The sequence below is a fragment of the Scyliorhinus canicula genome, chromosome 12, assembly GCF_902713615.1.
Source record: "Scyliorhinus canicula chromosome 12, sScyCan1.1, whole genome shotgun sequence".
Taxonomy (NCBI): Eukaryota; Metazoa; Chordata; class Chondrichthyes; order Carcharhiniformes; family Scyliorhinidae; genus Scyliorhinus; species Scyliorhinus canicula.
In genome coordinates, this window is record NC_052157.1 from 44,182,613 (window position 1) to 44,209,829 (window position 27,217).

General features: G+C 45.5%; 1 protein-coding gene across 4 annotated transcripts in view; it reads left to right on the forward strand.

Annotated features, from left to right (window-relative positions):
* The window catches only part of adamtsl3 (ADAMTS-like 3), a 747,154-nt gene that overhangs the window by 630,076 nt on the left and 89,861 nt on the right, over positions 1 to 27,217 (forward strand). For all 4 annotated transcript variants that reach the window (XM_038813229.1, XM_038813228.1, XM_038813227.1 and 1 more), the window contains one exon: positions 1,730 to 2,846. In XM_038813229.1, coding sequence (XP_038669157.1) covers positions 1,730 to 2,846 — 1,117 coding nt within the window. The remainder of the gene's footprint in view (positions 1 to 1,729; positions 2,847 to 27,217) is intronic.

The window sequence follows — 27,217 nt, forward strand, 5'->3', positions numbered from 1 at the left end:
GAAGCAAAATGCTTCAAGTTCGATATATTCCTGCAGAAGGACAGATTTGTTTCACAGTCTCCCTCATTTGTTCATTCTAAGAATCATATGCAGATGTTAAAACATTCAGATTTATGAAAATGTTTTTTTTATTAAATAAAACAGATTTGTGTTGTTTGACAATTATTTTCCTGGCAGATCACCAACCTTCATATGCCAAACGTCTGCAAGCTCCAACTCTTGAAGCAGGTCCAATACATTTTAAGAGCTATTGCTTACATTTTTTTAAAAACACATGAATAACTTCATATGTGTAGATTCCAGACATATATTTGATAGTTTCCAGTATTTTCATGTATCTTCTGTTTATCAAGGTGACCGTTCTCAGTCCTGGGAGAAACATTATTCTATTTCCTTTCCACCCACTACAGTGCATTGGCAAGTCAGGTTTAACGTAGGTTCCGCCCAGGTTAGAATTTCCACCACACTACTTCAACAGCACCCGCTTTTTCTTTTTGACCTACTTTCAGTTGCCTATGGATATAGTTTGACACAAGCAAGGTACTCTCAAATGCACTTTTTAACCTGAGCCCAGAGAAGCAGAGATAATTTTACATTTTTCTTGTTACGACCACCTTCTCAAGGCACTTAGAGACGGGTGACAAATACTGGCCTAGCAAGCAACGCTCGAATCCCGTTAAAATTAATTTAAAAACATAATAATTACCTTGAGACAGACAAGCCGATGCATTTAATGCTAAATACGCTAATATTGTGCGTCTGTCACAGAGAATCAATGTTTGGCCCCTTCCCCAACTCACTTTTCCTGTGAATGTCATTCCGCAGGAGATGAGGATGGGTGAATTTTCCAGCTAACCCATCCTCTTTTCTTATCCATAAATAGTTCGGAGCAGCTTTTTTATTTCCCAGTTTTACTGGTGTTCCATTTTAAAGTATACAAGACCAGTTCAGACCAGTATTCTTATTTCTGCATTTTACTGTTTTCCCCCTATTGTTGCCCCATTTCTATGGCTTACGTGTGGTCAAGTGACCAACTACCAAGTTTTCACAAGTTCCACACTGCTGGTCATTTTGAAAGTGCCTTAGAAGCTTTGGTCTTCAGATTTAACAGCAATTGCAGTAATTAACCTACTGTAGCTAAGACAAGGCTAGTTATTGCCATGTAAATTTGATAGTGTTTTTTGGGAAGGGGGTAAAATCATAGAATCCCCACAGTGCAGAAAGAAAATCATTCATCCCATCGACTCTGCACCAACCATCGAAAAGAGCATTCCATCCAGACCTACTCCCCCCGTCCACCCGCCCTATCCCCGTAACCGAACTCGAACATCCCTGGACACTAAGGAGTAACTTACGTGGCCAATCCATCTAACTTCCATATCTTTGGACATTAAGGGGCAGTTTTAGCATAGCCAATCCACCTAAACTACACTTCTTTGGACTGGGAGGAAACCGGAGCACTGGGAGGAAACCCACACCGACATGGTGAGAACGTGCAAACTCCACACAGACAGGCTGGAATCAAACCCAGGTCCTTGGTGCTGTAAGGCAGCAGTGCTAACAAATGTACCACCATGCCAAATGAAATTTCTTCATCAAAGGACTAAAATATTAAGAATACATTTTCAATTTTTTCTATTCCTCTTTTGAAGATACATATTCTTAACAAGTTTATCTGCTGTTTCTCATTGTGAACTTGTTTGTTAATGTTTATTTATGTACTTTCTAGAGTTGGCAAAGAATGCAAAGCCAAAGGTATCACAAAAGCAAGTTCCTCGTGACCCTCAAATTCTCAGTGTCCATAGAGTCTACATTCAAACCAGACAAGAAAAACGCATTCATTTTAGCATAGGCGGTCGAGCTTACTTGCTTCCAAAAACCTCCATTGTGATTAGATGTCCTGTCAGAAGATTCCAGAAATCATTGATCAGATGGGAAAAAGATGGGCACCGTCTACAAAATTCAAAACAAGTTGGAATCACAAAATCAGGATCGCTGAAGATTCATAGCCTGGAAGCGAGGGATATCGGCGTGTACAGTTGCATTGCGGGGTCTACTCGAGACACCTTCGTCCTTAAACTGATCGGCAGTGATAATAGGTTAGTTGAACCACCTACTTTCTCCAAAGCAAAGACAAGACATAATATTGGGCCGGAGAAGATGAGTCACAATGAATCTAACAGACTCGAAGGCAAATGGACTCAAATGAGCAAGATGTGGCGAAATTGGAACAACAAAAATGAATTCTATGTGGACGATAGCCAAACTGCTGATCATGTTTTCCTGCGCCTACTTGGAAGTCATTTGATTTCAAAAGCAAAGATTAATTTTGCAGAGTTGTATGATTCTCAAGAGCTTTTTGATAAACATCTCAAAAGTTCCAGTTTCCAAGGAGCCTACAGTATGGACACTGTGCAGTTTGAAGAGATCTTACGGAACATTAGTCTGTGGATCGAATCTGGTGAGCTACCTGAAGATTTTGCTTCACAACTCATGTATCAATTAGCGGCTGAAGTGTCTCGACCGCAACCAACTCTGGAGAAATGGAAGGCCCCTCTTGACGATAATGCAACAAACTCAAAATTGTTAGACAAAGCTCCTAACACATCAGAAACTTCGGTCGATAAAAATATACATCAACGGAGGGAGAAACAAAAGCCTCCAATTATTTTGAGGACGAAGCAAGCTCCTGTGCTACCTCAGAGAAATATCAGTGTAGCAATTGGAACACTGGCATATCTGACGGATAATACTGAGCATGTAACACTAGTTTGTGAAGCCATTGGAGTCCCTGAACCAGAGATAACTTGGACAAAGGATGGTGCACCAGTGAAATGTAATGAAAGGTATGGAAAGTGAATGTCTATATGTAACTCTGAAAGCCTTGTTTTAACAGGTGAGCTTGTGTTAGCGTAAGAATTTTTATATATTCATCTTATGCATCAATGACTTTGCACACTGTTGTACAAACCAAATGTGCACAGGCAGAGATGTCAGTAAACTAGTCAAAGGCCATTTGTTCGAACAACTCCCAAGCTCCATGGATTTCATTGTAAGAACTGCAGAGATTTTCTGGCAGGCAAGAATGTCCATTTTTTAGCTGACAAGAGGCCCCATTCTGTATAATCAGGAAGTTATTTAAATAAGATCCTGTAACATAAATGTTGAGACAGATAGGTTTTGCGAACTTCGATTGTAATAAATTGTAATTTCTATCGCTGAACCTCAGTAAACAAAGTAGCATTGAATATTAGATCAAGCAACAAAATTTGTGATATCTTTCACACATATAAAACATTATATGAGGAACTGTCTTTTGATCAAGCATCATGTTGTTCCTTTAATGTGTGTGTGTGGGGAGTGGAACTTTGTTTTATTTGCTGGAGATTCCCTGGCGACTAGATAATTTGAGACATTGTGTTTAGATTTACGTAAACAGGTCATGGGATCTGAGTTGATAAATATGATGTAATTAATGGGAGGGACCAGGCTGTCTGTAGTTTGGCAGTTTGATATAGGTTTGGCAGTCTGTTTCGAGTTTTTAAGTTCAGCAGCATTTTTTGCCAAATTCTGCCAGGTTGAGCTGGAGTCTGACAAAGACAGAAGGATCTGCAGGCTGTTTCCTGAAAGGGTCTCTCTCTCTCCAAACAGTCTGTCCAAGAAATCTCTATACAAATGTACAACAAGTAACCCTATGTTTGCTAACTTTATTTATAAGTGGCTTTTGACCAGTAATAGGCTTTGTTTAATTGGAGGTAGAGAAGGTATAAGTCAGTTTATTTAAATAATTGTTGAACTGTTAATTGCAAAGCTACATTCTGTGGTTTTAGTGTGTTTAATCCTGTGTTAATGCTCATGTTTGTTTTCATATAAAATATCCCTATTTGTCAACGGAATCTCTCCTGGAGTGAAGTATCCTTTACTCACAGTTTTACAAATTTAAAAAGTGTTTGGAGTTATCCTATAAAATGTTGGGGTCTGGTCCAGGATCTTACCAAAAGCCATTGTTATTTTTCACCGTGTGGAACCATTCAACCCATGAGAGAGTGTGAACTTGGGATGTTTTGAAGAAAGATTGAATTTTAAATGATTAATCTACAGTAACTAACAGCTCTTGATCAGAAGATGCAGGTGTCATGGACTGACATTGTTAATTGCACTTTTGAAGGCGGCTGCCTGTTGTTCATTTTCTAGATTTGGTGGGGGGGGGGGGGGGTTGTCTGTTGATGTTAGTAATTGTTAGTGGTCACTGAGCTAGAGCAAAGACCATTACCGTTTGAACTTAGAAGGCAATGTGTGATATAGGACAGGATTGTGGATCCCAAATGATATTAGAGTCTCGTCCAACCAGGGTCAGCTGGTTTTCTAATGAGAAACATTTTACATCTCATGCTATTGCCAAGTCTCGTTAGAAAACCTGCTGCATACAAGTTCACTGTAAGGTTTAATACTTAGCAGACTGCCAATGTAAGACTTTCTGCAATAGATTATCTTCCTTTCGACATGATTCTGCTGTTTGAGGAATTTCAGTGGGTGCATCTGAGCAGCTATAAAACTTTTTCAAACTGTTCTCTTACTTTATTGTTTGTGTAGATATATTTCTTTATTTACCTGTGCAACTTTCCCCCTCGATATGTCCACTCTTTGCTCTGTGGCCTCCCCCAATGTACAATTCAAACAATCCTGTGCTTTGGTAAATAGGAGGTGGAGCAACTGCAGAAGATTGGGGATAAACATTCATCATTCTATTTAACTGGGGATGCTCCAGACTCCTAGAACCTCTTTTTACCTCCCTTGAGTTGGCAGCATGTATGGAAGAAACATTAGAATGAGGTTAAGGCACCTGATCTCTGATTTATTGACAGCTGTGACTCAGTGGCCGTACTCTCCCCTGCGTCATATAGTTGTTGATTCAAATCCCACTCCAGGCAGAAAAACTAGGCCTCAGCACTGAGGGAAGACTGCATTTTCAGACAGTGCTATTCTCCCAGATAAAACTCTAAACTGAAGCCCTATCTGCCCTCTCGTCATTAAGAACCATTTGCATCCACTTAGCAGGCCGGGCACCATATTCTCCCAGCCTGCATGATTCACCGGTCCCCTGGGTCGGGAATCACATGGGCGAGGATCACTACTGGTCCTGACAAGAGTGGTCCTGACACAGTGGACACCTCAGTGAGCCAAGGGGATAACTCTTTAAGGGAGTTGCCTGCAAAGTCCATCTCAGGGCCACCCTTCCCCACTCCACAATGCAAGACTTGTCCACCCCACCCCCAACAGAACACCACCCACCCCACCCCCCCCCCCCCCCCCCCCAGAGACCCATGAATAAAGATACCCCCCAAATAAAGAGGCCTCCCACAGAGACTCCTAAATAAAAAGACCCATAAGAACATAAGAACTAGGAGCAGGAGTAGGCCATCTGGCCCTTCGAGCCTGCTCCGCTATTCAATGAGATCATGACTGATCTTTTGTGGACTCAGCTACACTTTCCGGCCTAAACACCATAACCCTTTATTCTTCAAAAAACCATCTATCCTTGAAAACATTTAATGAAGGAGCCTCAACTGCTTCACCGGCAGGGAATTCCATAGATTCACAACCCTTTGGGTGAAGAAGTTCCTCCAAGGCTCAGTCCTAATTTTACTTCCCCTTATTTTGAGGCTATGCCCCCTACCCGCCAGAGTCCTTCTAAATAAACAGACCCCTATATAAACCGCTCCTGATATCCCTTAAATAAGGGACCCCACAGACACTCTCAAAATAAAATGATCGCCCACAGAGATCCCCCAAATAAGGAGATCTTACCACAGACACCCCAGAAAAGTGACCCCGGTCAGGAAGCCCCTCAGAAGAGAGACACCTGTCATGAAAGACCCCCCCCCCCCCACCCTCACCCACCCAGGAAAGGCACTCTTGTCAGGAAGCTCTCCCCAGAAAAGAGACTGCTATCTGGATGCAGGAGAGCAATCCAGACAGAAACATCACTGCTTTAACACTCACCTGTAATACACCTGCTAGCTCAGACACAGGAAGCAGCACATGTCAATTCCCGGAAGGAGAAAACCAATCAGCTGTGTTTAAACCCCCTCAGATCTTTGATCTGGAAGCCATTTTGTTGGTAAATTAAAAAAAAACAATTTAGAGTACCCAATTCATTTTTTACAATTAAGGGACAAATTAGCGTGGCCAATTCACCACCCCTGCAAAACCCATGCAAATACAGGGAGAATGTGCAAACTCCACATGGACAGTGACCCAGAGCCGGGAGCAAACCTGGGACCTCGGCGCTGTGAGGCTGCAGTTCTAACCACTTGGAAGCTATTCATTCATTTCTCTTTGATATTGATTTTACCTGGCTTTGATTGACAGCTTCCATGCACCTCAGCTGTCAGCATTGTTCTATTCATCTCCCTTCACGGCTGAGTAACCTTGAAATCCTCTAACTACAATGTTTTTAAACATCAAGCTTTGATTGACAGCTCCTGGATCACTTCAAACAGAGTTAAGTGCTGTCAAGTTAAGTGCTTTCCGATCACCTTCCTTCACAGCTGATTGATTTTAAAATGGTCAGCTAGAAATTGGCCAGACTCATGACCTCGATATCGGGCCACCCACTTAAAATGGGGGTCCGATAACAGGATTCCCTTGGCAATCCCTCACAATCCTCACCGTGCATAAATTTGCATTGCGAAGGACTGGAAATCACAATTAGGTTCCAGCAGGACAACATAATCACCCAGAGAATTTTTACCTGTGTTGCTTAACTCCTTTATATTCTTAGATGGGTAGTTTGAGTTCCAGTACTTACATTACAATGTAAAATACTACCCGGAATTATGATAGTTAGCAGATTTTCTGTGGCCTTGCTCATATATAGTGGTGCACTTTTAGTGTGGTATAGCGTGTTTGTCACATTCCCATGACAACAGTTTTCCGATCGCAATAGTACAGCAAAAGTCCTGGAACTTTATCCAGATTTAGCAGTTGAAAGGAAGGTGAAACTGTCCATGCTTACCGTCGTTACTCCGTGAAACCAACAGTAACTTCTGAAGTTCATTCGAACGCAGTTAAAATGTGGAAATCCAGAAGTTGCTCTCCACTCCTCTACATGGCACACTCCAGAAGATCTGACTGATGGAAACCCTGAACTAACACAGTGGTCCATTTTGAGGCTGTTAGTCATTATTTACCATTAGAAATGAAATAGACTTTTAAACTAATAAAACTATTTTCGTAGAAGTTTGTTTAATTTTCAGTTTATCGGTAATCTCCTGTGTACCCCCCACTCCCTAGTCCTTTATTTCACTGGCACTAAAGCGGTTATAGAATGAAGGACAATCAGTGTTTTTTGCATCTCGATTTTCTGTCTGTAAGAATTCTTCAATTTGATTGGTGCTTTAGCCTGCCTACAGACATTACTTTTGCAGGATACTGCAGATCCTCTATAAATGAAGGGAGAATGAAATTACAGTTGTCGGGAACGGTGAAATGCAGAGTTTGATGGTCTTTGTGAGTATCCACTTTCTAGGTCAGCAGTGGGCACCATTTTATTTCTGTTGAGTGAAAAATCCAGGCGAATTGAATCTCTAACATTGGATTTTATGGAGCACTCTGGACGCCCCCCCCCCCCCCCCCCCCCCCCCCCCGTACCCCAACACGTTACTGACTAAAAAGCCTGTGGGGACCAGGAAAGAACAGCTACTTCACAGTCATTTACACGCCAATTGTCTGTTTTTCTTATCCGTTAATAAGCTGCAGGAAGGATTTCTGCAGCATTGGAGCTGGACACCAAGATCAGTGAGGCGGCAGCGGATTGAGGGACTAGGTTTGAGAGGCCAGGGGAGAATGTGAAAGAGTAAATGTGATATTGAAGGGAGTGCCTCTAAAGGGCTCCGGGGTTCCGCAAAGGACTTTCACGCCCCCTCCATTTGCCCAACACAAGCCCGTGCAATTAAAGGTGCTGGAATGCCCCTTGGCATGGACTTGCCCCTGCCTTTGGTAAAATAGCAGTGAGGGCAGGACGAGGCACTTAAATGGACATGAATTTGTCACTTTAGGGCCTCAGTAAGCCCAGAGACAGTTAAAGCGTCCATGCCTCCTCACACGCACCCCCTCTCCCCACCTTCAAACCCACCAGGGGTGTGTGTGGGGTGGGCCGCACAGTATCCAGCCTGTGGGCAGGATTTTCCAGCCTCCCAGCTGCATATTCCTCAACGGCAGGAGGTAGCACGCCATTTGCTGGCGGTGGGAATCTCTGCTCCAATGGTTGACACTGGGAATTCCCATTAATGTGACACCTTACTCCACGGGACTATGCTACTGGTGGAACCAGAGAATATCGCTGCCAGCGAACACCAGATAATTCTGGCCTGTGATTGATAAAAACTAAAAATACTGCTCCACTTCCTGATCCTGAGAGATCGAGATTTCCCAGCTATTGTATTTGTAACATACCTACCACTTGGCTTCACTTAAAATGTCAGTATCTTAACTTAATCAAGATGATGTATGCAAGAACAATTACTGAGATGATATAAACTAAGTGTTAGAATTTAAATAGGATACAGGAACAGAGAGGCCTGGCAGTTCACATACATAAATCTTGCAGGGCACGTTGACATGGCTGCTCAAAAAGGATAGGGAATCCTGAGCTTTATTAACAGAGACCAGTGTACAAAAGCAAAAAAGTTATGCTTAACCTTTCATAAATCACTGGTTAAAACTCAGCAAGCCATGCGTTCGCTTCTGGGCACCACGGTTCAGGGAGGCTATCGAGGCCTTGGTCAGGGTATAGCTGAGATTTGCCAGAATGATACCTAAAATGAGGTAATTCCGTTATGTAAGGAGAAGAGTAGCTTGGATTGTTCTCCTTTGATCAGAGTAGGTTAACAGAGGTGTTCAAAATTCTGAAGGGTTTTCATAGAATTGCAGAAACCCTACAGAGCAGAAGGAATCCATTTGGCCCATCGTGTCTGCACCGACCCTCTGAAACAGCACCCTATCCAGGCCCACTCCCCCGCCCTATCCCTGTGTTATGATTCCAGACCAAACCCCAACAGTGGTTAGGATACTGGAACAAAACCCCAATATTTTAGTTGACTTGTAAGCCTGCATAGCAAGGATGATTTACTCCAGAGTGATTGCATGAAGAAATAGGGATTTGATATTTTTAAAAGAAAACTTTAGGAGTACAATATTAAACTCTCAATTCACGCCCGTAAAGCTTACAATTTCTCCTTAAACACAACTACTCAATTGCCCATGAAACAACAATAAAATAAATATACAGCCCTCAATCCATATTAAAATTAGCATGATAGAGTAATGCTTGCTTTACAGAACAGATTTGGCTCCTGTTAGAACCCCTACAGACTCTGGCTAAATATCTTCAAAAAACTGATTCACCTCGTGTGTTTCAGCTTCCTCAGACAAGACTTCTCTGCTTTAAATACTATTACTATTTTTCTAACTATCCTACTGAGAAAGAATTGTGGACTTGAGGTCAGACAGATCAGACTTTAGCTCCTCTCCAAAGCTTTTCCAAAATTATCCCTTAGCTCCACCCAGAAATGACATCATCTCCCCAAGCTTCAAAATAATGTATATGTCCAGGCTGAGCATATCAACCCCCAGGGGCTTTGCCCAGTCAAACCTCAGTGCATTTCCCCAGACTGAAAAACACATTCCTCTGTTCAATTTCAGCTTTTGGCTCCTAAAAGCTCCCAGGCTCTGCAAAACAAAATCCCTTTTAAAAAAACATGACCACTGCAGTCGAAAACACAATAACCCCAAGCTTCTAGCCCTTTAAATGCTCCAATATTTAGAAGCCAATATTCCTAAAATCCTCCATTTGTCACACCTGTAACCCCATGACCCCGCTTAACCTTTAGACACTTGGGACAATTGAGAATGGCCAATCCATCTAACCTACACATTTTTAATGGCAGGAAACCGGAGCACCAGGAAGAAACCCACGCAGGCAAGGGAAGAATATGCAAACTTGACACAGACAATCACCCAAGGTTGGAATTGAACCCGGGTCCCTGGCGCTGTGAGGCAACAGTGCTAGTCACTGTGCCACCGCGCCGCCAATTATGCATCACCCTGTTCTGTACAGTTCCCTGTTTCTCTGCCACTCTTCCCTTGAAAACCCTTCTGTTACTTATGTGACTTTTGGTTTATTTCTCCACCACTAAGCTGACATTTTCATCATCAACTTAACCTGGTCTTTCTCTTCAGGAATCACGATCAGATTGAATGTTAGGTTGCATGATCTACTCTTATTCCTATTTCTTCTGTTCCTACATTCTCAGCCCTCACTCACTTCTTTGAATGATGATGAAAGTTTATTTTTCCTCTTTCAAATTTTCCCTCACTGGATTTTGTCATTTGAGCTGAAACCTTTGCTTGCAGAACTGTTGAAATTTGCAATGGAGGAGGAAGCCCCTTTGTCCCAGCATCTGAGCACCAGCTCTTTGCCAATGTAGTCTAATACTGTTCCTCTATTATCATCATTATGGGGTTTTCGATGTGGTGCTCATTGGTCAGAAGTTTGGTGCAGACCCGATGGGCAAAATGGCTTCCTTCTGCATTGTAGAGATTTGATGAATTGACCGAGACTGCTGGGGGCAAGGCTGTTGGGAAACTTTACATCTTATTGAACATTCTACTAGCTACATGCTGTTCAAGGCTTCACATATATCTATCTCTCAGCATTGATAGATTGCTACATATTAGCACCATCCAGGGGATATGGGGCAAGTGCAGGAAAATGGTGTCAAACTAGAGGATTAGCCACAATCTCATTATAATGGTGTTATGGGCTCAAAGTGCTGAATTGCCTACACCTACTCCTATTTCTTAAGTTCTTATGTCCAACATCTGTTGTGGTATGATCTCACATCACTGATGATGTAGACTGATGAGTTACATGTTTAATATTAACCCTTTACACACTACAGTTCCTGCTGCCTTCACCTAAATTAGGAAAACATCTTCCTGTCTGAAAACCTTAGCTAGTGGAGAACTGGACTAGGATTTTGCCCACTCTCAAGTCACCATTGGTAAGTGCTTTGAACACGTGGAGACAAATTTGGTGTCCTCTCCCACTGGCGGGTTTTTCCGCTGAAGTCAATGGAGATTTGAACAACTTGCTGCATTTTATGGCCCCACCCCCGTCATGATGGGGCGGTAAAATTCTGCCCGTGCTGATTTATCATGATCTGTCCTCGCTGATTAAATATCAAAATACCTCATAAAGCCTTCCATTCTAACGCTCAGTGACATTTAAGAAAAACCTATCCTAATGACGCTGCTAAATCAGCTATTTAACACCTTAGATTTGAATATATACAGTGCCACTCAGTTTAGAATCATGGAATTATTGAAACTTATCGCACATTCGGCCCTTCATATCTAGGCTAGTCCTTTATTTGTTCCATGCTTTGTTCCATATCTCTGCTTTTTAGTCCTAACCCCGTAATTTAGAGAAGCCTCATCCTCATCTCCCTTTTAAGATAATTCATGGAATCAACTTTGCTACTTTTTCAGGTAAAGTGTTCAGGCATCAACAAGTGAATTGGAAATAAATTTCTTACCCCTGTTGATCTTTTGGTAATGACTTTGAATCGTTGACCTCCAGTTTTTTTTCTTTCAACTGTCAAAACGTATCATTCTGACAGCCCCTATCAGGTCACCTTCTTCATTTTTTAAAAACCATTTTATGGTATGTGGGCATTGCTGGTTATGCCAGCATTTATTGCCTATCCCTAGTTGCTTTTCAGCAGGTGGTGGTGAGCTGCCTTCTTGAAAGGCTACAGTCCCTGAGGAGTAGATACACCAATAGGTCTAGGATTCCAGGATTTTGCCCCAATGATAGTGAAAGAATGGCGATGTATTTCCAAGGCAGGATGGTGAATAACTTCGAGGGAAACATCCAGCAGTGGTGAGCCTGAGTTGCAAAAGTCCCGGAAAGGTGTTGAGAATGTTGGGTTGTAAACTGTTATGTTTTAAGTTGGCCATTTAGTTTCAATATGACAGAGAGTTGGGCTCCAAAAGAAAGCTCATTCACATTCCTACCTAGATACAAGGCCCATGTGATTCATGTTATCATGAGAGAGGATGAAAAGGAAGCCATTATAAAGAACAGGATATTCCTAGAATATCACTGAATGTCATAGGCAGTGTTTTTAGTTGCCTAGATTTAGGGGAGAAGGAACAGCTAGATGTAAAATAAAGTCTCCCAAACAGGTGTTGCAACTGGAAGTCTGCACTCAGATTGAAAATCATCGTCGGCTGCTGAAAACTTCATAGAAAATTAAAACAAGCCTGGAAGAGTCACCTAGCTTGGGCTAGAGGGTGTGTCTCCAGGAAAATAAAACCTCACTCTGAAAGACAGTTCTAAGATTGCAAGGTACCAGGCTGAGAAAAGTAAAGAACAGGAATAAGCCCTAGGGAGCTAGGAATCACCTTCGATTGGATTCTAGGAAAATATATAAAATGCAGTGTAAAGCATACCTGTAAATTGTTTTTTTTTAGTTGGGTTAGGAAGAAGGGGAAATTCTGTTCGGTGGTTTAAAGTATTATTTGCATTCAAAGGTAGCGTTTAGCTTTTAGTAATTTGTTACAGTAAATGTCTTCAAAAGTGAAATCTTGATGTGTCATTCTTTCAGCTATTAACTGGAAGTTCAAATTTATTTTTTAAATGTTATTAATCTCGACAGGGGATCATAACATTTCTAACTCTGTGTGCCGGCATGACTTAATGTTGGTTCAAGACAGCATGAGTGAATTATTTGGGCCATTTGCTTCACTTTGTGGCATGGACAAGTTCCAGATTGCTGGGGCTTGCTAACTGAAGCTCTCTTAGCCAGATAGTGATTTTTGATAGGCTGTAATATCCTACTGTGGGGTCTTGGCCGAGGGAGGTGGGTGGGATATTTAGATTATTCAAACACCATCCACAGTTTCTAGATTTTTACAAAATTGGATGTCCAAGATGCCCTGTTAAAACATTGAGTGTTCCTCCAAAACCTTCAGTTCAGATATCTGATTAGTGAAAAACAATTATATGAGCTTGTGTTTCTAATTGTTCACTGGAGATAGTATAATGACAATAAATGTTTTAATGGCCTTATGACCATTGCATGGTAATTATGCTGTAGAGTTTTTATCTAACGCGACTTTGATTTTTCTTGCCTCTTGATTTATTTGAACTGATAAATTAATGAACGTATTGTTCTGGAAAATACAGAATGTGTCATTTGAAACATAGAGGTCTGCCAATATCTGGTCTGGGAGAGTGCAGGGAAAGATCCCACAAGAGGTTGGTGGCAGCTGAAAAGAGCAGAAACTGTGGCCAGCTCTTCTGGCAAAAATGCAGTCAATTTCAGTCTGTCAGAATTGTTAATACAACCTGCAGCAGGAGAAAGGGAAAAAAAAAACAGAGTTTGCATAGATTTCTTTGTGTTGTTGGGAGATTGTAATGGACTGCCCCTTTAAGCCCCGTAGTCCTTTCCCTATCGGAGGTCCCGATCTCCCGCTAAAAATAAAAGCGCGGGCTTTCCTCGCTCCTCCCCCCACGTGAGAGGCAGCAGACATCAGGAGAAAAAGCAGAACGCGAGGGAGCAGCAGCTGGAGAGGTCAGAACGGAGCTCAGAGGAAGGAGGACAGAAAACAGAGAACCAGCATCAGGAGAGAAGAGGAGGAGAGAGAGAGAGAGAGAGAGAACTCGGTTATAGGAAAGGCAAAGCAAACAGCTGATTGTAAACGGCAATAGATTTAAAGAAGGCTAGGATTTAAAGGTAAAATGTTAAGTTTGGGTCTGAAGGTCCCCAACCAACCAGACAACATCCAAAATCACTAATCTGTTTACCTTTCTGTAAAGAAAGTGTTTAGAACTTATTAAAAAAAAAGTATGTTAATAATAAAATAATTTAACCTGAAAAAGTGGTTATTAGCTTACTTCACTTCCTTAATAACGCAGGACCCAGGACATCAATGCTATTAAGGGGTAAGTAGGTAAAATTCTTCGGTGAAGGTTTGGGTTATACCGGGGGATAACTTGAAAGGAGAGTTTGACCTGAATCGCACCCACAGAAGCCTGTATCGGAGTCAGGGAGTGAGAATCCCTGTTCACCATTTTAGAATATTGGCCCTTTTTTGGTATAGGGGGAATTCTAAGACAGAGTGGTGAATTTTGAAAAACAGTATTCATGTTTCTATTTGAACAATATTTTGAAATTCTTCCTTGAAAAGGAAATTATTCTGGCAACTTTGTATCCAAACATTCTCCAAAACATTTCTGCCCACACTACTGGACCTCCTGTCCAAGTACCATTATAATAGCTAGGTTCACATTCAGTACTGCTGACTGAGCAAATCACAATTTAACGTTCTGTGGACAGAGATGCAATTTGCAGGTGAGATGATTCTGAGGTGACACATTTGATCAATGTGGCAATGTAGGTGCAAGATCGATACAACACTCTTAATTACAGAAATTGATGTTTTATTTAAAGAAGCTCTTGTACTTATGTAGCAGGTTTCACATCCTGAGCATTTTACAGCCAATTATTTGCTTTTAAAAGTGTCATTGATGTTCATGCTGTAGACAAATGGTTTGTCCTCTTGGGACGAGCTGCAAATTAAATAAAGATGAATCAATATGTGTTAAAATATTAAGGCTGAATGTTGTCCAGAAAACATTGGGACCTTATGCATCCTGTTGAATAGGCAGGCACTGCCTCAATTTAACCTCTAATCCAAAAGGTGACATCTCCAACAGTGCAGCACTCAGCCAGTACTGCACCAATATTAATGTTGGTTATGCTCAAAATCTGGAATTCAATTCGAAGCCAGGGCTCCTGACTCAGAGGCGAGGGTGGTATCACTGAGCCAATTACACCCACTTAGATGGAATAATATTGATGCTATTGCACAACCTCAACACATTTAGTGTTACATTCTCTTCCAAAATAAGCCAACTTTTGGATGGCTGCTTTAAGGATGGAACTAAGTGTCAGAATATAGTTGATAAATGCATCCTGATGGGGAGGGACAGAATCATAGGGCGCGATTCTCCGCAAATGCGGCGAGTCGTAAAGGCTGCCGTGAAACTGGCCGTGTTTCACGGCAGCCTCCGCGCCCCCTCCCGGGACCCGATTCACCCCCCCCGGGCGGGGCTAGCAGCGTGGCCCCGTGAAGCACGGCATCGCGGGCTTAGCGACCGTCGCCAAGCCCACGGCGGCTGACGCGCACGATGACGTGCCGTCATGCGGACTGATCCTGCGGGGCGGCGGAGGAACAAATAGTGCGCGGGTATCGGACCCACTGCCCGCGATCGGTGGCCCATGCCACCCTGGTGCGGCCATGCCAATCGGTGCCATGGTTGTCCGGGACGGCACTTTGCGGCCGTTTTCACGAACGGTGAGAGCAGGTGTGTTTGCGTTCGTGAAAACGGCCGTAAAGGCCTGGGAACTCGGCCCATCGGCCTGGGGAGAATCGCTGTTCGCCGTAAAAAACGGCGAGCAGCGATTCGTGTCGTGGGACGGCTGTGGGGGGGGGGGGGGGGGGGAATAGTGGGAGGGCGGGAAAAATGTCGGGAAGGCCCACCCGGTATTCTCCGACCCGTTGTGGGCAGCGGAGAATCGCGCCCATAGATCTTCTTCCCTAAACCAGACTTCCATCATTCATAAGAGGGAACTTGGATGCAATGTCAGATCGATCCATTGTCAATTTTTATTTAAACTGTTACAGGAGGCATAAAATCACAGCCACCCCAAGGCACACCATTGGTGATAGGTCTCAAAATGGCATTAGCTCACCCTTCTATTCTCCAGGCTTTTTTGTTCACCAATCGCAGAAGAAGTTAAGATTTTGTGATTCAGCGTGCATCTGAACTTAGTTGGGTTGTTATGGTGGGCTGCTGATAAAATTTTCTGTTGACCCAGAAGCATCAGCAGTCTTCTCCAGGATTCTTGGACTCCTGAATAATCTGGGCAGGGTTGGGAAGGGGGTGGCAGTGCAGTGGTGATGATGGGTGAGTTAGGATTGGGGGTGTAATAAAATATTTAAGGCAAAATAAAGCATGACAGGAACCTGGCTCCAACATGCCAACTTTCAGGTTTAACTGAGACATGTTTGATTGTGTGCAGGCCAGTAATTAATATAAGATTTAAGATGATATTTCAATGGAAATTAGGACATTTTTGTTTCAGTTTAACATTCATTTTAACATTCATTTTAATATGTTCTCCAGATGTGTTGTTGTTGGAGTCAACGTTGTTTTCAGTCCATTGTTGTTGTTGGGTTATATTGGGAGACATTGAGTGTCTTACTCTTCGCAAGAGATCTGGTTGGAGTTAAAGATTCTTTTTCAAAGTAACTTTTATTTACATACTCAACTATGTTCAGGATTACAAAGCTTCAGAAGAAAGCCACTTGCTCCTCTCTCAGACTCACCTCATTCCCTTCTGTGCATCATCCTTGTTACATAGCTCATGTGCATTTACTCTACACCAACATTTGGGAAATTCTCCAGTGAACAGGAGGCATGTTTTAGTTGCACTTAATTGGTGTGAAGTCTTTAAACTTCAGGGTTGGTTCCCCGGTCCCCCATCCACGAATTTCTCTGTCGTTCACCAATCGCTGGCAGCAGGATTCTATCCTCCCACCACTTGAAAATGGGATTTGCCATGGAAACAACCCCACTCTGTCGCAAAACCCGCTGGTGGGGGCGTGCTGTCAGTGGGAAAAGTGAATCCCGATGACCAGAGAATTCCGGCCTAGTTTGCCCAATCTCAATAAGTACCGCGGGCGTGATTCACCGGAAAATTTTTGAAGTGTGAGAATTGCCACGGGTTTCTCGGCGCTCAGCCCAGCGAGGCCAGCAACCCTATTCAATGTTAATTGGTCCACGTAATGAGGCCTCACAGGCTTCTCGCCCCAAATGATGGCTCGCCAGCTGATTCTTCGGGACCGCGGCCGCCGGCCCCCCGCTAACAAGGTCGGCCAGCACTTAAGATGCACTTGCTCAGCCAACCCCAGCCAGCTCACAACAATGGCGCAGAGGAGACCAGCCCCAAGATTCAGGGATGCTCACCTGGGAAGTCTCCTGGACGCGGTGGAGGCCAGGACGGATGTCCCGAGGGTCCCGGAAGGTGAGCCACACGGCAGCCGGTGCTGCCTGGTACAGGTGGCTGCAGCAGTCAGCTCGGGCAGTGTGACTACGAGGACTGGCCTCCAGTTCAGAAGAAGGTCAACGACCTATACCGGGCTGCGCGAGTGAATAGGCACCAACGCCTCTCCCCCCACCAAGGGAGCATCCACCCCTCAACTCCCCAGGCGACCCCCAAACCCTCTCCCCACCCTCTCCTCCTTCAACACTCCCTCTGCCCACCCCTTCAACGCTCCCTACATCCCAATCCCCCCTTTACACACACCCACCCACCACTGTGAACCATGCATGTGGCTAAAGATGCCCTCTCTGTGTCTCCTCAGAAAAACTTCCTCCATAATCGGCAGGTGAGGGCCCAGACTGGCGGTGGGGTCCTGGGCTTCATAATCCTCACTTCCTTCGAGGGACTGCGGAGCTTGTCCCAGTCGCAGGTAGCCATTGCCGAGGTACTGTAGCGTGTGGCCTGGTCACTGGGGGATGGGTCCCATTCACTGAGGAGCATCACCGAGTGCATCGACACCATGCTGCAGATATTGTGGAACTAGGGCTGCAGAGCCAGATGATGCAGGGAAGCTGAGGCTCAAACCAGCTGCCCCTCCATCCCAATGTGGACCCCAGGACACCATGGGCACCGACTGGAAAGAGGGGGCACTGAGTGCCAAACCGGACCCGTCCCTTGGGGTGGCCACCAGCACTCCCGAGTTCAACCCCTCTGATGAGGCCACGCCTCGGGGTCAGTGTTTGGGAAAGGGCATCATAGCTGTGCATGTGCCGTCGACAAGTGCGCCGTGGCCCTCCGGCCCCAGAGCCCCCAGAAGACCCGTGGACAGAGTTGGCACATTCCCAGCAACCTGGAATGATGTGACACATACCCTGGGAGAGTGTGAAATGGGGGTTGTGGGTTGATAAGGTTGCGATGACAGTCCAGGCCATGCCCTAGGTGAAGCGGGCAAGTATGAGGGCCTCCATGGCCCTCTGCCCGGGCTTGCCGGACTTTCACCACTGTCGCCTATCCTGCAGGCTCTGGCTGGGCCTCAGGTTCCTTCCCGGCCTCCTCCTCCAGCCCCTGCTGGTCCGGCGCCTCCTTACCATCCTCGTCCTCCTCGCCCCCCTTTTCCTCCGAGGTGGCCACACATTCCTCGTCACCAACTTCCAGCTCATCGCCCCGCTGCTGTGCCAGACCACCACAAAGCTGGTGACCCTCCAGACGGTGGACTGCAGGGTACCACCAGAGTGACTGAGGCATCAGAACCGTATCTTGAGGAGTCCGATGGACCACTCAATGACATTATACCGGATCTCCACTTTGGTCACCGTCCTCCGTGTTGGCATCATTAGCCAAGTTCTCATCGCACACCCTTTGTCCCACAAGAGCCAACCATCCATCCTGGGGTGCTCCTCAAAGAGGGCAGGGATGACCGACTGCCCCAGGATGCAGCTGTCATGCACACTCCCTGGGAATCGTGCACACATGTGCATGATCTTCATCTGGTGGTCACACATTGTTGTATGTTGAATGAGTGGAACCCCCCCTCTGGTAACATAGAGCAACCCCAGATGGCCCGATGAGCACAGGGTGATATGCGTGGCATCTATGACCATCTGGACCTGGGGGCATCCCGACGATGGTGGAGAATCCTGCAGCCCGGGCATCTTGTTGGATTTAGTCCATGTCAAAAATAGTACAGTTTCCCGTCCGCCATACAGGGCATCCGTGACCTGTCGGATGCACCTGTGGACTGTGGCCTGCGAGATGCCATACAGGTCCCCGCTGAAGCCTGGAATTTTCCCGAGGCGTAAACGTTCAGAGCTGCAGTGACCTTGACGGCCACCAGGAGCGGGTATCCTCCTCCCTGTGGTGCCAAGCCGGCGGGACATGGCACAGGTGTCGCACTGTCTCCTTGTTGAGGTGCAGCCTCCTCTGGCAAGTGCTGACCATCATCTGGCACCTGGATACCCTGGAACGTCAGGGCATTCCCCCTCTGGGTCACTCCCTGACCTGATGTATGGCCGGGTCTTCAGGGTGTGGGGTGGAGTCCGGCACATGAGCCGCTGCTTTGAGCATCAGCAGATGCTGCTGCTTTCTCTGTCTGGCCGCATCGCGTAGTCCCAGCACCATTAGGGTAACCTGTGCGTCCAACATCCCTGCCATAGCATTCAATATCTGTAAGGCATTGGGAGAGAGTGTTGGACCAACAAACAGTGGTGGCTCCCACCCCGAGACCCTCCATTCCCCTACTGATCCTCCCCACCCCACTACCCGGAACGCCCTGCCCATGCACATCCAGCCACAGCGGGCCCTCCTCACTGGGCCCCAGACACCCGCTCACAATGCCAACCGGACCGGGCGCTGGCCTTATCCCCATGGCACTCACCTTCCCTCTGGCCATGGACATTTCTCCCGGAGCTATGCCCCATGTTCGGATGTTGGCTGTTGGGTGTGTGTTGTTACCTCCCGCAGTGTTTTGGCACACTGTCCTGGCATCACGGTCTGATTGGGATGCAAGGTAATGACTCCCACATGCTACATGGCCTGTCGGGCTCTTTGCCTATGTGCAAAGATCACTTCTCATCTCCTCAGCTTCCCACAGAAGCCCTTCCACCAGGTTCATGTTTTTAAAGAAGAGCACTAATCAACGCTAGTGTGACCACTTGCTGGGGAGACCGGTGAATGATGGGAAGCCATTGGATATGGGATGGCTCTCGTTAATTATATGGAAATGAGACTTAAGTGGTGATAATTGGTTTCTCGCCACGCTACGGGGAGATCCCAATTTCGTCTGGGGGGGGGGGCGGGCCAGTTGCATCGCAAACTGTTTGCCGCCTGGCACGGATCTTGGGTGGGATTCTCTGCCAGCGGGGTTCTCCATATTGCCGGCGCCCAGGGGTTTCCTGACGGTGTTGGGCTGCCCTACGATGGGAAACCTCATTGACCGGCCGGCGTAACAGAGAATTCCGCCGGCAGGTCGAGGCAGAAATATGGCGGGGGGGAGAATCCATTCCCTTGTTTTTGGCCTTTGCTGCTATTCACCGGCCTCTTTTCGCGTGAGCGAGAGCATAATGGGACTGGAAGATCGCGGCCCGTGTGTTATTTCATTTCCCTCAGGGGGGTCCATATTGGGACAAAAGGCTGTAACTCTGAGTCCTTTGTGAGCGACTGGGTAGGACGCAGGAAAGAGGATGGTTTCTGGTCAAAGAGATACATCATTTGCCAATCTGAAAACTCTGGAAGATTTGCCAGGATGTGATATTGCCAAAGGTGGACCTTTATGCTCATAGTTTATTTGGGATACTCCAAAAAATGAGGCAAGCACCTTTCGATGGTCACTAGATGTTACGACCTGGTGAATTGAGGAGATGTGAACCCATTGGAAGCTGGGGTTGTTATAAAGACAGTAATCCTGTGGAGAGTGTGCTATAATGTATATTTTTGTAGTGTGGAGTTATCCATCACGTTAAAGCATTTAAAGGTTTAATTTTTCTGTCCTTCAGAGTATTAGGGGTGGGATTCTCCAATAATGGGGCTATGTCCCCTCGCCGGCGCCAACCATTTCGGCGTCAACGGCCCCCGAAACTGAGGAATTCTCCACTGTCAAGGCGGAATTGAACCGAGGACGTTGGCGCTGTGAGGCAGCAGTGCTAACCACTGTGCCACCATGCTGTCCTAAACAAATAGGCTTAAATATACCATATCGCAACTGCGAATATTAGATCACTAATTACATACTGAAATGTATTCCTATTCTGCATGGAAAGTCGGGGTCATACTGACCATGGACTGCTTAATTCAAAAGCAGCATTTTAGAAGGATGTTGTTCCGGGCATTAGCAATTTAAGAAGCTGGTTTCTCACCATTGTAGACTCTCATCAATCCAACAATTACCTGCTCAACAAAATACTCTACTAAAGAATTAATAATGCTACTCTTGTTCAAAAAAGGGTGCCACGTTAAGCCCGCAATTGTAAGCCAGTCAGTTTTGGGGGGGGAAAGCTTTTAAAATGGTAATCCAGAGCAAAACTAACATTCCCTTGGACAGATGTGGATTATTTGGGAAAAGACAGCATTGATCTGTTGCGGGCAAATTATGTTTAATCAACTTTTGATGTTCCAGAGCATTGATGAGGTATGCATGGCCTTTCAAAAAGTGTTTGATCAAGTTCCGCCCAATGTGTTTCCCTTGGTTGGAGAGCCGAGAAGCAGGGGGCGCATTTTCAAATTAAGGGGGAAGACACTTAGGACGGAGATGAGGTGAATTTCTTTTATTCAGAGGGTTGTGAATGTTTGGAATTCTCTACCCAGAAGGCTATGTAAGTTCAGTCATTGAGTATGTTTAAAGCAGAGATTCATGGATTTCTGATTAACAATAACTGTCCGCAATCCCATATAATAAGCTACCAGGTTGCAATAGTCTTGGGGATTATTATGGAATCATTAGGGTAAGTGTGCGCTGTTGGCGGAATCCTCGCTGGCCATGAGCACACATCAGAAAAGTGTGTGGGTGCCATGAGTCCCCTGTACCAACACCGACGTCAGCTCAGAACATTATCCCTGTTGTTAGTACTTTAGAAGGTGGTTCTCATTCAAAAATGTCTACAATATAAGCTGTAATGAAAGTGCTTTAAAGTTCTTGCTGTCCATCTGGACTTCATCCCTTTTCCATTGAGACTCCAGCTTGAGGGGCTGGACAATATTGTCAGGTCACGTGAACATCTTTTAGGTACTGACATGCCCTCTAGTGGCTATTGTGGATCACTGACTCTCACTCTCTCCATCCACTGCAGCTTAAACAAACCTCTTTGGTTGCCGGTCCCACCTTTTCAACCTTGAAGGTTGTCTGAATCTTATCTGCAATTATCTTTCCCCCTCCTTGGCACTTGTTTTCTTCCACTTCATGCCTTCGTGCATCTCAAGTCGTAAGAAACCTATGGGCCACTAAATATGGCTCCTTTGTGGCCATTTTATTTTGGCGCAATGACATAATTGAGTCAGAGGTACCTCAGAGAAGGTACACTCAACCTATTTCTGGGATGAGGGGCATCTCTTAGGAAGAAAGTTTGAACATGTTGGGTTTATACCCGTTGGAGTTGAGGGGCATATGAGATGAATCCAAAGAACCCCTACAGTGCTGAAGGAGGCCATTCAGCCCATTAAGTCTGCACCGACCCTGTGAAAGAGCACCCTACCTAGGCCCACTCCCCCACCCTATCTCCATAACCCCATGCATTGAACATGGCTAATCTGCACGTTTTTGGACTGTGGGAGGAATCCGGAGCACCAAGAAGAAACTCATGTAGACATGGGGAGAACATGCAAACTCCACAAAAGCAGTCACCCAAGGTCAAAATTGAACTAGGATACCTTGCACGGTGAGGCAGCAGTGCTAACCTGCTACCGTGCCACTCTTATAGGTGTACTTATTGAAACACATAAGATCCTGAGGTGTCTTGATCAGATAGATACCGGGAAGAGGCCAGAACGGAGAGTTGAAATACAACCAGGTCAGCCATGATCTGATTGAATGCTGGAGCAGGCTCAAGAATGGGGCAGCACGGTAGCATAGTGGGTGGCACAGTTGCTTCACAGCTCCAGGGTCCCAGGTTAGATTCCCCGCTGGGTCACTGTCTGTGCAGAGTCTGCACGTATTCCCCATTTCTGCGTGGGTTTCCTCCGGGTGCTCCGGTTTCCTCCCACAGTCAAAAGATGTGCGGGTTTGGTAGATTGGCCATGATAAATTGCCATTAGAATCCAAAAACTGTTAAGTGAGGGTTTACTAGGTTACGGGATAGGGTAGTCACATGGGCATCAGTGGGGTGCTCTTTGTAAGGGCCGGTGCAGACTCGATGGGCCGAATGGCCTCCTTCTGCACTGTAAATTCTATGATTCTCTATGAAGAATAGAATGGTCTACTCCTCCTCCCAAGCCCTTTGTTCTGATGAATGTTGTTTTTCCTCCAAAATGGCATCCGCTGTGCACATGAACATTTCGGGTATGAGATGCACAGGTATCGTTTTGGTGATGACATTAGTGCACCAGTATGGTTTTGGTGAGGACATTAGTGCACCAGTATGGTTTTGGTGATTACATTAGTATACCAGTATGGTTTTGGTGATGACATTAGTATACCAGTATGGTTTTGATGAGGACATTAGTGTACCAGTATGGTTTTGGTGATTACATTAGTATACCAGTATGGTTTTGGTGAGGACATTAGTGTACCAGTATGGTTTTGGTGATGACATTAGTGTACCAGTATGGTTTTGGTGAGGACATTAGTGCACCAGTATGGTTTTGGTGATGACATTAGTGTACCAGTATGGTTTTGGTGATGACATTAGTGCACCAGTATGGTTTTGGTGAGGGCATTAGTGCACCAGTATGGTTTTGGTGATGACATTAGTGCACCAGTATGGTTTTGGTGAGGACATTAGTGCACCAGTATGGTTTTGGTGAGGACATTAGTACACAAGCACAGTTTTGGTGAGGACATTATTGCACCAGGAAGGTTTTAGTCAGGACATTAGTGTACCGGGACATTTTTGGTGAGGACATTAGAGTGTGTGTCGGGAGTATCCACCAAAAGTATGCTGAGTAGGCGGGTCATGACCTCAATCTGTGAGTAACATCTTGGAGCTTCAGCTAACACCAGCTCTTAACCTGAGACAGCTTAACAAGCCTTCTGTGCCAGTTAGGAGCCCCCAGCTATCAGTATTTCAAATTAACTATTTTAGATTTGTTGCTGATTTATTCCAATTGGCTGTGCTGATGATGGTAGATGTGTTTGGCTGTTGTAAAGGTTATGTGACATGTGCTGAAGAATGTCTTCTGACTTCAAAGATTCTATATAAAAACTTGCTTCCAGGTAACGGTGCAGCAATATTGATCATTAAAGCGTGTATTTAGCAACATTGAAGAAAAGAATACCCTGGGCAAATTAAGCATTCCTAACTAAATTTATAAATGAAACCATGTTATATTGCAAACAAACATGAACAAATTGCCCTTGTGCATTCCCCGAGTCCCTGTCTTCTATGTGTCTTTGCCAGTCCCTTGCTCCTAGCCAGTACTACGTCAGTGGTTGCAATATGACTGTTGGAAGGTTACGAACTTTCACTGGGGAGAGTGGTGTCCCAGAAGGCCATCTGCACCGAATAGTACTGGACCAAAAAAATTGGTTTTGGACTGCACCATCTTGCCTTGGGTGGTAGCTGTGTTTGGTGCCCGAATGGGATCACATATATTTTCAATTTGTAAAACTGTGAAGGAATGTTACTGCACTACAGGAGTAATAACACGTACCAATAGGTATCTTTTATGTTGAAATAAACTTTAATTTAATCACAGAATTAACCACATAATGTCATGTGAGTGTCTCTTTAAGAAAGGTTTGGTCTTACCGCATGACTTGTAGCACAAGTGATATCATTGGTGGGTGGAGCTGGGCTGTGGCTGTGAGGTGAGGGTTTTTTTTACTGTTTGGGTTTCAGTTTGTTGCTTTGGACTGCAGAGAGAAGCAGTGTTTACCTGTTTTTATTTTAAAGCTGTTCCAGTGAGCTGAAAGCACATTGGGTGTGGCAAACTGTCTTGGTAACTTTAAAGATAGAGGGCAGAATTCTCCGACCCCCCGCAGGGTCGGGGAATCGCCCGGGGCTGGCGTAAATCCCGCCCCCGCCGTGGCTGGAATTCTCCGCCACCCGGGAATCGGCGGGAGCAGGAATCACGCCCCGCCGATCGGCGGGCCCCCCGCAGCGATTCTCCGGCCCGCGATGGGCCAAAGTCCCGCCACTGTCAGGTGTCTCCCACTGGCGTGGTTTAAACCACCTCTGGTGCCGCCGGGATTGGCGGCGCGAGCGGGCCCCCTGGGTCCTGGGGGGGGGGGGGGGGCGCGGGGTGATCGGGCCATGGGGGGTGCCCCCACGGTGGCCTGGCCCGCGATCGGGGTCCACCGATCGGCGGGCGGGCCAGTGCCATGGGGGCACTCTTTTTCTTCCGCCGCCACAGCCTCCACCATGGCGGAGGCGGAAGAGACCCCCCCTACCGCGCATGCGCCGGTGGTGACGTAAGCGGCCGCTGACGCACCGGCGCATGCACGGACTGGCGAAGGCCTTTCGGCCAGCCCCGACACCGGCAGCAGGCGCCAAAGCCCGTTGGCGCCAGTTTTGGCACCAGTCGGCGTAGCGGAAAACACTCCGGCGCGGGCCTAGCCCCTAAAGGTGCGGAGAATTCCGCACCTTTGGGGAGGCCCGACACCGGAGTGGTTGGCGCCACTCTGCTACATCGGGACCCCCCGCCCCACTGGGTAGGGGAGAATCCCGGCCAGAGTTGCTTTCCGGAAGGGGTTTTGAGTCTGCTGGGTCTCCGGGAAAGGACCAATCCCATTCAAGTGAGATTACTGTGTGCTGGGCCAAGCCCTTCAAAGGCGTTTTGGTCTATTGGATTTTTGTATTAAATTGGAACAGCTACTCAGGAGGATTCATTAAGAGGTATATACATAGATTACTGTAGCAGTTGTGTATTCTTCATGTTTATAGGTAAGCATGCAGGTGCAGCAGATAGTAAAGAAAGCTAATGGGATGTTGGCCTTAATTGCGAGAGGTTTCAAGTATAGAAGCAGGGATGTGTTGCTGCAATGGTGAGGCCACACCTGGAGTATTGTGTGCAGTTTTGGTCTCCTTCTCTGAGGAAGGATGTTCTTGCTCTCGAGGGAGTGCAGCGAAGGTTTACCAGACTGATTCTAGGGATGGCGGGACTGTCATATGAGGAGAGATTGACGAGGTTGGGATTGTTCTCGCTGGAGTTCAGAAGAATGAGGGGAAGGGGATCTCATAGCGATTTATAAAATTTTAATGGGACTAGACAGGGTAGATGCAAGGAAGATGTTACCAATGATGGGTGTGTCCAGAACCAGGGGTAACAGTCTGAGGATTCAAGGTAAACCATTTCGGACAGAGCTGAGGAGACATTTCTTCACCCAAAGAGTGGTGAGCCTGTGGAATTCATTACCACAGGAAGTAGTTGATGTTAAAACTTTGAATATATTCAAGAGGCGGCTAGATATAGCACTTGGGGAGAATGGGATTAAAGGCTATGGGGAGAAAGCAGGTTTAGGCTATTGAGTTGGATGATCAGCCATGATCGTGATGAATGGCGGAGCAGGCTCGAAGGGCCAAAAGGCCTCCTCCTGCTTACATCTTCTATGTATCTATGTATGTATGTAATTGATACCAAATTCTTGTTTTATATATGTTAACTACATTCTTATAATAAACTTTGTTTTGATAAAAAGCGCCTAGGAAGTCTGATGAATCACACCTGAAGGGAGGCTCTTGTGCTCATCCTAGCCAAATTCAACATAAAAAGTTAAAGGTCAGGTGAACTTCATAATACACTTTGGGGTTTCTAAGCCCTGACCCATAGCAATTAGCACCAAAGAAATGGCTTTACAGTCAACGGTTCTTAAGTAAAATAAGAAGCCTTCACTTACTTCCTAAACCTGCCACTAATTTCCAATTAAGCAAACCAATGTATTTTAAATACCACTTGTGAATAAAGTTAACAGCCAAGGTTTCACTTGATTTTCTCTGTGAAGAACCTTTTTGGAGAGAGAACCTTTCAGGACCAAACTGAAACAACTCTGTTCAGATTAGAGTGCTAGGACCTACAGACTCTTCGACAGACCAGGCTCCTCCCATTAGCTACATCATCTGTACCCAAAGCATAAGACGTTCTTTTGCCTCCACTTACAAAATGGCCCTTCACTTGTTTAGCCAGGACCAAACAGAATCTCACTCATAAATTATCTACACCCCAGGAGTCCTTCAAACCTAAACCATATTCCATTAGTTAGCTATCTATAAACAGGTAAATGGTTCTCAAGGTCTATTAGCAGAACACTTCACCTGAAAATCAATGATTACCTCACTTTGATGACACCCTAATCATAGTCTGAGCAGTCATACTGTCTGTATGCATTTTAACCCAGGTTTTAATAACATTACTTCAAAAAAATACGTAAAATGACAAATTCTTACATTCATCAC